This window comes from Trachemys scripta, chromosome 19, assembly GCF_013100865.1.
Source record: "Trachemys scripta elegans isolate TJP31775 chromosome 19, CAS_Tse_1.0, whole genome shotgun sequence".
Classification (NCBI taxonomy): Eukaryota; Metazoa; Chordata; order Testudines; family Emydidae; genus Trachemys; species Trachemys scripta.
This window is the reverse complement of record NC_048316.1, coordinates 6,602,066-6,612,199: the sequence shown is the minus strand read 5'-3', so window position 1 is coordinate 6,612,199 and position 10,134 is coordinate 6,602,066. Positions and strand designations below refer to the sequence as shown.

General features: G+C 38.5%; 1 protein-coding gene across 7 annotated transcripts in view; it reads right to left on the bottom strand.

Annotated features, from left to right (window-relative positions):
- LOC117867800 (cyclin-dependent kinase 11B) overlaps positions 1-10,134 on the bottom strand; it is a 38,049-nt gene that overhangs the window by 3,022 nt on the left and 24,893 nt on the right. For 4 of the 7 annotated variants that reach the window (XR_004643507.1, XR_004643510.1, XR_004643512.1 and 1 more), the window contains 7 exons: positions 9,119-9,226; positions 7,924-8,040; positions 7,506-7,654; positions 5,740-5,929; positions 3,890-4,809; positions 2,633-2,701; positions 1,416-1,470 (listed from right to left, as the gene is read on the bottom strand). Coding sequence is in view for 1 of the 7 variants with exons in the window: in XM_034753101.1 (XP_034608992.1) it covers positions 4,717-4,809; positions 5,740-5,929; positions 7,506-7,654; positions 7,924-8,040; positions 9,119-9,226 (657 nt within the window). In the remaining 6 variants the exon portion in view is untranslated. The other 3 variants (XR_004643508.1, XR_004643509.1, XM_034753101.1) reach the window with 3 other exon arrangements.

Sequence of the window (10,134 nt, the reverse complement as noted above, 5' to 3'; positions counted from 1 at the left end):
TTAAATTTTCTTGTGCTCAGCTCATCCTTTTACTTAGCCGGTTTGCACCTTTCAGCAAATTCTAAAGCAAGTCTCCCACACACAAGGAAGGAGTTTCAATGTCTCCTCCTAAGTAAGTCCCACCATCATTATTTTTGTTCTTTGAATTCTAATTTGTCGATGGTCAGGTAAAGGCCATCAGTAATATTATGGAGGTGCTGAAAACTCCTCAGTCCCGCTTTAAGTGTAACTTTCAACTCATCTTAAAGACAATGTTCCCCTTGTCTCACCTGCCACTCTATTTTAACATGTTTTTATCTAGGGCTACATAGGTGGCTTCTGATGTACCATTTCTGACTACTCAGCCTAGAAGCTCACATTTGCTTTCTCCGCTGCCATACTTCATTGCTAGCTACTATCCTGGCTGTTGTCTACCACCATCCTGGGCAGTTTGGACATTGCTGTTTCCCAGTGGCCATACATTTCCAAGACTCATATTTTAACGCCCATCATATTTATTGTCCTGCCCTCATTGATGTTTGGAGTTGCCAAATATAAAATATTCACATTTAACTAATGGGGAGTTTTATTCCTTTCTTGTAGGTAACTAAACCCACACCTAACACTAATCCCTGGCTCTGATATATTTTCTTGCCATAAACTCTAAAGAACAAGAGGACCAATTTAAGAATGAAGGGAGTGAGTGGCCTATACAAGGAGGGAGCTGAAGAATACCTGTCCTGGCAGTTGCATTTCAGGAAAGACATCACAATTAATTCAAAGGCTGGATGATAATCTAGTGAAGTCCAGCAGTTGTGTGTTGAAAGATGTTTGTGCTAAACAAACAGGTACAATTATACCAATATAAACTGCCCTGTGGACAATTTATTTTGGAGTTGAGTTTAAGCCCTTTCCAAAGTGACATGTACTAAACTGTGAAAAGCTGAGCTTATTCCAGAAAGGTTTATACTGGCATAATAATCTCACTTTAAATCCATACCTTAGCTATAGCGTTATAACTCTACTGTATATACAAGCTCTAGGAGATAGGAATACCTTTGTTCTAATTCCACATCTCATTGTGCCCAAGTATATTACAGGAACAGTATTTTCCCCAGCTGCTGAGTAGCTCAGACATTTGAGTGGAATAGGAGATGTTAAAGAACTTAAAACAGTCTAAGCATGAGGATAGATACACACTGGCCCCTACTGAGATGACTGGTGGAGCACAGGGAAATTATCATGCTTTATGATTAAGGGTTGTTTTGTTTGTTTACTCCCACTAACTGCTGCTGTAACTAGGGTTCTTTCCCAAATTTCAGGATTAATTTAACAACCAAGTGATGTTATGTCAATAAAATAGACAGCTTAAAGCTGCAGCAAACTCAAATTACAGAACCAGCTTTATTCCATCAAAATGGTCTTAGGTTACTTACCGTGCGGTGGGGTTAAAGTGAACTTCCATCTACCCTGACAGAGACAAGAAAAGATCTGAGGAGGGAAAAGGAAAAAAAAATAAGTTTCTTTTTAGGCTTGAGGGGTCAGCATCATCTCACTTTTTTGAGACCCTTCTGCATCAAATGTTTTGCTAAAAGTCCCTGCCTTGTCTCATGGTTGAGATAGAGAAGCTAGGAGCTACAATTTTCCACCCATCACTCAGTGTAGATTTCAATCTATCATCTCCACCAGCTCCCCATCTGTAAGAGATGAAAAATGTTTCCCCTGCCCAACAGGGTTGTGAATTCATTAGTGTGTCACAGAAACACGCATCTCTCCATGACACTACTCTTGGGAATAGCACCACAGGCCTTTAGTGGGGATTGAGACCCCTGCTCCCATGACATGTCACGGGGTGCTGAGAGAGTGGCTCCCAAAGGAGTAACAGCTGTGCGGTTGTGTTGTGGAGAGATGAGTATTTTGTTTAGTCTTCTGCTCAGCTGTTTTCCCACAGAGCCAGGCTGGCTGTTGCTCACATGGATGGTGGAGGAGGGAATGCAGGAAGTGGCTTGCTTAACACAGGAGAGGATCTACACACCAGCAAACCATCCAGCCCTGCCATACTACCTAGATGCCATTCATACATGGGGGTAGGCACAGTACACCAATATCTAAACCACCAGCATTAATTAACCGTGATGACAAACATACTAAATTTCCAGTCATTGATAGAATCGTCCTGAAAAAGCAAGACAAGCAAGCACTTTTTAGAAATATTTCAGAGTAAACAAGTGCCAATCCTCCCAGCTTCGCACAGTATAGGAAAATCAGATATTTAAAAGCCTTGTATTCCCATTCCTATCACCCAGCTTTGATACTGAAAACACTTCACCATAGTGAAATTATATTCTCATGGTAAGAAATGTAGTTAAGTGTGCTCTTATGACATTTGATTACTCTATCCTCAAAGTGAACTTAGTTAACAGCATTGCAAAAGTCCTTTTATTTCCTCTCATGCTCCCAGAGTAGAATCTGCACAGCAGCCAGTGTTGAAAGCTTATGGAAACACAACACCAGACTGAATTCAAATGCTTGAAACGAGGGTTTCAAACCAATTCAACATGACAATGTCATTCCTGAACAAACTGTCTTCAAAGTATTTTCTCACCATATTTCAGTTTTACAGAGCTTAAGATAGATTAAAAAACAAACTTACCCATCTTAAAGGCCCAGCTTTAAGAGGGAAAACACCTGGCCAGTCAGACCCGAAATGTATATGTAGGGCCTATTTAAAAAAAAAAAAAAAAATGAAAATATCAGTCACTGCTGGGGAAACATGATTAGCATTTCACTATTATTTTAATCATTTTTTTTCTTTTTACAAATGTATTTAGTACGAATAAACAAACTTAGGACTCACTTTTATCATAAAAAATTGATTTACCTACTTTGAGTGTACAGGAATATTAAATAAAATTCATCTTTTTTGTATGGACAAGTCAAACTAGGATCATACCCAGTAAGCACTCCATATGGAAAAACAGACATTTGAATTAAAAGAGTACGTGTTTTCTTTGTTACATGAAGCCGAGGCAGACCATTTGGAAAGCCGTTCCACAGAGTCAAGTAGCAATATTCCCCTCCCCTGGAACATCTGGAATCACACACTTTTCAAAACCAGACCAAATTCCCATCTTAATCCAGCTTTAAGGTTGTTTTACAAAAAAAAAAAAAAATCTTTGACGTCTCTAAATAATCCTGCGTTACTGGGAATCCGATTTTTCCATGAGTGGCTGTTGCTGCTCTTGCCAAGGGAACAATACAAAAGTTATGATGCGCAAAGTTTACAGGGGAGCTTGACACACAATCTAAAGTCACATTTTTAATCCTTTATCAGCTATTGTGCAGGTCACTGCCAAATGTTCTCCTGCTCTGCAGCCTGAGAGATGTTGTACAGAGCCTGCTTTTCCATACATTAACAACTGCCACATACCCCCAATACGGTGCGATCTCGCCAAAATCCAGCGCAGTTCAGAAGCAGACAGGTAACAAGACTAAAAATCTCCCTCCCCTCCCCCATTCAATGCAAATTAGAAAATTAAGCTTAAGAGAAAATATTTTATACCATTTACACACTTCTATTTTCCTCCAAGAATATTTTACTTTTAATCTCTCTCCGTATAAAAAAAAATCCTGTTGCTAAGGCTCTGATCGAGCAAAGCACTTAAAATGCTTAACTTTAAGCACATGAATAGTTGCACTGAAATCAATGGGACTACTCCGATAATTCAAATTAAGCACTTTACTGGATTGGAGCCTAATTCTAATTGCATGAATGTCCAATTTTTTATAGTATTCCTTTCTCACTGCTCCACTGAAAAGGACGGTTCAGTTATAAATTAGAAACGCGTAAGAGTACAACATTCCAGGACAATTCCTATGGAAGGTAGCACTGTAAATTCAGTACACCTACCTTTTCTTTTGGGGGAAAAAGGGGAGACATTAACAAGACAACCTATAGAAGAAAATAAAGATTTAAATATTTTTGGATTTATAAAACAATATTGCAGTTCTTGTTCTGCACCACAGACACTGTGAATCTATACATACAGTAGGTCAAACAGTGAAGTGGTCAATCCATCAGAAACCACTTGGGGCCATCAGTGCTCTCGAAAAAGGTCAGTAAGTATTAAGCGCAGCACAACATGGCTCTCTCCAAGGCACAGAATAGGAGAGACACCTCAGAAATGCCTTTAGGGTTTCTTGCTCAAGTAAGCAACTGAATTCAAACAGATAATCTTTACAAAAGATCTTTTCTACCTGTGCTGACAATATGCTTCAATTTGTATAAGCACAAACGGGGATGAAGGAGAGAGAAAAATCTCTCTACGTTTCCTCTCTAGAAGATTTAGTGCCATCACCATCCAAGTCTGGTGCAGGTGAAGAAAATGAAATCCTTCACACTGTTAAACAATTAAAAATGGATTTTAATTCTACAAATTTACAAGCAAAAAAAGTAAAAAAAAAAAAAAAAAAAAAAAAAAACCAGTTCCAAGATTGTACTTCAAGTTTTCTTTTTGAATTTTTGTAATGATCCTTGGCTTTTCGGATTAATTCATTCCAGTCCCCTGAATGAAATGCAGCAGTTATATTCCACACCCAGCAAGATGACATCTGGCTATTTCTGTGTAAAACACAGTCTTCCTGATGCGAAGAACAAAACTGAAGTGCTTTGAAATCCATTCATCAACAGCATGGTTGAAGTCAAAGCTCTGTCTTTTTTCCTTCCTCATATTAAGTTTAAAACTTGAGGCTGAAGCCAGGTCCTGCTGCTGATGCTCCTTGATTTGTGGTAGTCAGGTGAAAACCTGTATCTTTCAGATCATCATCACCCTGTGAAAATGTATATATAATTCATGTGTTTATAAGAAAGAAATGTATGTCTCACTGTTCTAACACTACAACAAAAACAAAGTGAACACAATATTCGTAAGATACAGGAAATACCATGTTAAATTTAATGGCCTCACCATTGAGCTCTAAGTGGAGTTTTATTCATGTTATTTAATCAACACTCCAGGGCTATATTTCCCAAAGGACTTCATTATCATTTCTTATTTTGAATGCTTGTTTTGGAGTGCCTTTATCTCTGAGCATACAAAAGCTATTGTGACTGCACTATCTGCATTGGTAAATCAGCACATTAGCCAACTGATCAAACACAGTTTGGGCACATCTGCCATTTGAGATTTTACACCCTCAAAATTATGGATATAGAAACTTATGTCAGTCTGTTCACAGGTGATCAAAAATAGCTTGAGCACAACCAATAAAATGTATCATCTAATATATACTGGACTTGGGAAGGGAGAGAAGGTAGCTCCGAATGAGGAGTCTGAAGAGTACAATGAACGAGATTTTGCAGCTGATCCAAATGGCTATGGCTTCTCAAGTCAAACTTAGCAAACAGGAACATAGGAAGCCCGGAAAGGGTACGAGTCTCACTTTTGTCTAGCTTTTATGGACTATTCCCCCTGCCCCAATATTGGAGGAAGCAGAGCAGTTTACCCTTGGTGCCTGCAATCTACCAGGCATGGGACTTCAGTCTTCATCCATGATCAAAATGCCACCACGCTTGCCACTTTCATTTTTTAAGAACAATGAACTTGCTAGTAAGTCTAGTGACTTCAAACCCAGTAAGGTGATACAGTCCAGTCTATCAGTTTTCCCAACAATAGCACCAGGGGACACAAGAAGGGACAGTAGGAGATTCTATGCTGGATTACCTCAAAATCTGGTTCTTTACCAATTTAGGAAACTTACCAATTGACTATACCCAAGTCCTCCCTCTGGAGGTCGTGGGCTTGTGCCGCGCTTAACTCTTTGTTGTTCACTTTTTGCTGGCCAGGTTGGAAACATGGATGGGTCAATAGGAAGGGGAGTCTCTCGGAAATACTCATGCTTCAAACCATCTTCAGCAGTGATTCGTCTGCCTGGATAGTATGTCAAGAACCTGAAAATTATTCAAAGGGATGGAGTGGGATGGGGTTAAAAAAAAAAAAAAAAAAAAGGCAGAGAAAAGGGAAAAAATTAGTTCAAAGGGGAAAAAAATATGCAGACATCCAGTTTAAGATATTCCCATTTTTTGAAAAAGGATTATTTTAAAAAGTAAATAAAAACTGGAACTTAAAATCAGCTAGTTAAATTACATTATTTTTCAGGGGTACCAATACCATCCACACACAGCACCACTAAAGCCAAAAATTATCCTTTTTGAAGATACATTTGTTGAGCTGTAGAGCATCAGACACCTCAGGAAAAGTATCTGGATGAATGAGAAGTCAGATATAGCTTAGAAAGGATCTAAAATGGTTCAATTAACACAATTTTATATGCTGCTTCACTCTTTAGTAAGGATGACTCTTACGCAATTCTGTAATGTAACCTGACCAGTCGATTTGTGGTCAAGTATTTCAAGTACTTAACAGTACAAAAGGTTTGTCTCTATTGTGCCATATACCAAGCTCAGCAGAATATGACCATGATACAGAGAGAGAGAGAGATTAGTCCCCCTGACTTCAATAATACGTGTAAAGTTAAATTTGTGCAGGACCAGGGCCTACACACATGCAGCCTGCACTAACGAGCTCTTCGAAGAGATAAACCCATATTAACCAAACTAATTGCTAGTAATACAACACTGTACTGACAGACTTTTGTCTGGTCCCTTGGCATCCCTTAAGGGATTCAAAGTAATATTGTTATACTCATTCCAAAGAAAAATAAGCAACAGCTAATTGGCTTGTTTAGTGGCTAAATTGAGAGGACTGAAAATCCTCTTTTACAAAGGATGGACACAGACTTTCCATAGGACCTGGTACCTGAATCTGTCCTTTCCAGGTACGTATACATGGCATGAAATCTAGGAGAACTTTCTGGAGAAAAAAAACCCTCAAGCCATTGCCAGCATCCTTTAAAAAAAAAAAAAAAAAAAAAAAAGAGCGGGGAGAGACAGGGAAGAGAGGATCTGGAGTCTACAGGTAGAACTAATTATGACGACCAGAACAGCTGATTTAACAGAACTGACAAAATACAGATGACTATTTTTCCCCGTAGCTTTCCACTTTCCTCAAATAAATTCTAAGATCTGTTTCCTTGTCCTTCCCACCCCCTTCAGTTTAATTGTAACATTATGACTTCACTGTTGATATCAATGGCCATCAGTAAGCTGCAAGAGGGAAGACTCACAGGACAGGATAATTAAATGCAATATGAATGATCTAAACCACTACTGGGAAAACAAACATTATATTTTAGGACTCCACTGTGCTGGCAGAGCCGATGACTGGAGTAATAACAGGTGTTACACGTCAGGATTCAGGTTCACTAGGTGTAGCTATGTGAAGGCCAAGAATAGAATTTAGGGAGTTGATAATTCAAGACTTGAGATGCATCAGTCTCACCTTCCTGAGAAATTAAATTAACCAAAAAGAAAGCCATGCCTTGATGCAGGACTATAGAAATTCTCCATAATTCTAGAGCTGTAATAAATGGGTTCTTCCACTATTCCAATAGAAATTTACACTTACTTGTTCATGAGATCAAAACCTGGATCAGAAAGGAGTGCCCCAAACCTCTTGCGCAAGTTGTTATAGGGATACTCTGTGAATGTCATCTTCTTTACAGCAGGCAACTCATTGTAGCCAGGCCAGATTTTCTCACTGGGGGTACCCAGGTCCTGCAAATCAAAATATTATCTCAGAAGGACATACACACCACAGTGCATCTTTCTTGTTCCTTTCCCATATATGATTTGATAAATATCAGGAGAACACATAAAATAAAAGCACAAGCTTTAAGAACATATTGACCATATGTATACGCTGAACAACAAGGCTCTATTATATCTATATCGGAGCTGGGAGGGGGTGTTTATTTGCTTACTATATCCTTCTAGAGCAGTGCTGGGCTACAACAATTATCAGTGACTCCAAGAGTATCAGTTACCTTAAAAACTTTGTTAATCTGGTCAATTTCTGATTTTCCTGGAAACAGCGGTTTCTGAGTTAACAGTTCTCCAAATATACAACCTACTGACCACATGTCTATTGCAGTGGAGTATTCCTGAAAATACAGAAAATGTACAAATTACAGGAGGATTTATTTTACGGGACACATAGTTTGCCAGCCAACTCAATGATGATTTGACTACTTAGGTTACTGTACATTATAATTATTTCACCGCATGTGAACCATGCTTATTCTCAAGTAAAAGATACTATGGACGATAAAATAGTTACTTATTATACACACAAACACCACATACTGAAATGTGACACTCACGAAAATGTCACCCCTTTTTCCTCATCCCATGTTGAGAATCATTCCCATCACAGCTAGCAGAGGGAGTACTAGCCACTGCCCTGTCATACATTAGCACAGTGTTCTACTTTGACCTCTCTGCCCCAAGAATAGTCTCAGTTTAAGGGGCAAAAATCTGACCAGAACAGTAGAGCTCTCTTCCTAAACAAAAGTAGTCTTTTCACCTGTACCAGCCTGACATGTTGCACAGCCTGATTAATAAGATAGGATGAAAGTCTTGGACCCAAAGCATAGATTCTCTCTGACTCTTGCAGTGTTTTTTCTCCCAACCCACATTCTACTAACCAGACCACCAGCTAGAGTTTCATAAAGGCCTCTTCCAAAACTGCAGTATGGATCAGCTAAGCAGCAGGTAGACATCGTGATCAAAGTGGTACCAAATGCTTTGCTTTGCTCTTTAAAGCAGTGCATCAAGCTTCCACACGTTGTAGAGAAAGGGAGTAAGATGCCCCCCCTGCTGTCCCCTCCCCATCTCCAAAAATCAAGCAATCCAGTTCCCTATATGGCACGGACGACCACCACCAATCTCTAGCAGTAAAACCCCTGGTAGTTCTCGCCTATTAATATTCCAAAGAAGAATAGTTACACCCATCAACCTGTAACCTTTTCAGCTTATGGGAAACCAAGTAAAATTTTCTCCACTGAATTAGCAATTACAGTATGGTTTCAGCTCCACATTTTTCCATCTCTAAATCTAATATGAAAAATCATCCATGCATACTTTGGTATGTTAACTGCAAAATAAATAAGGGGAAAAAAATCAAGACGCTATAAAGAATAATTGCCATCTTAGTTCACAAATGGACAGGAAGAAACATACCTTGGCGCCAAGTAACAGCTCTGGTGCCCTGTACCATAGTGTCACAACTACAGGTGTATAAGGCTTCAGAGGTGACCCATACTCTCGGGCCAGTCCAAAATCTCCAACCTGAATGAGAATGGATCATCATTAGCACTATCCACTAAAAAACACACAGTAGAAGCTGGTGTCATCTACAATGCAAGCGTGCATTGTGCAGTCATTTTCCTCAAGCCTCACTCCCTTAAAAATAGTTACATTTGCAAGGAATTAGCAGAATAAACCACTGATTTAAGTTAGCCTTGTACAATTTTGCTTGCTCACTCATCCAAGAACAGTAATTTACTTTGACTGGTAAGGCAAATATAATTTTTTTTTTCCCCCATTACTGACCATCATGGCAAAGGTCTAGTAAATTTTCTCCCTAGGCTGGTAAATTTTCATGGTAGAAAAAAAAAAATCAATATTAGGTGGTGCTAATTGCAATCACAAACAGCAAAATTTCATACAGTGTGAAAAAGAGGTGTCTTCTTCAGGAAAAGAAACAGCATAGGCTGCAAACTACATTAATACCCGAAGGTGTCTGAATAATAGTAACTTTGTAATTTTGCCTCTGGATATTAGAACTGTGAAACTGAGGAAGACTGTTATATCCTGATCCTACTTGTTACATACCCTTCCAATATTTTTTTTTTAAATAATTAAAAATGTATAATCTGTCCCCAAGCATGAACACTCACCTTTTAATGACAGGTTTCAGAGTAGCAGCCGTGTTAGTCTGTATCCGCAAAAAGAACAGGAGTACTTGTGGCACCTTAGAGACTAACAAATTTATTAGAGCATAAGCTTTCGTGGACTACAGCCCACTTCTTCGGATGCATATGCATATATATGCATATATATATATATATATATATATACATATATATCTATAGATATATATATATATCTGCCCATATATATATATAAATATGAAATATATATTTATAATTTATATGTATTATATTATTAATTCACATAAATTTATTTATATATTT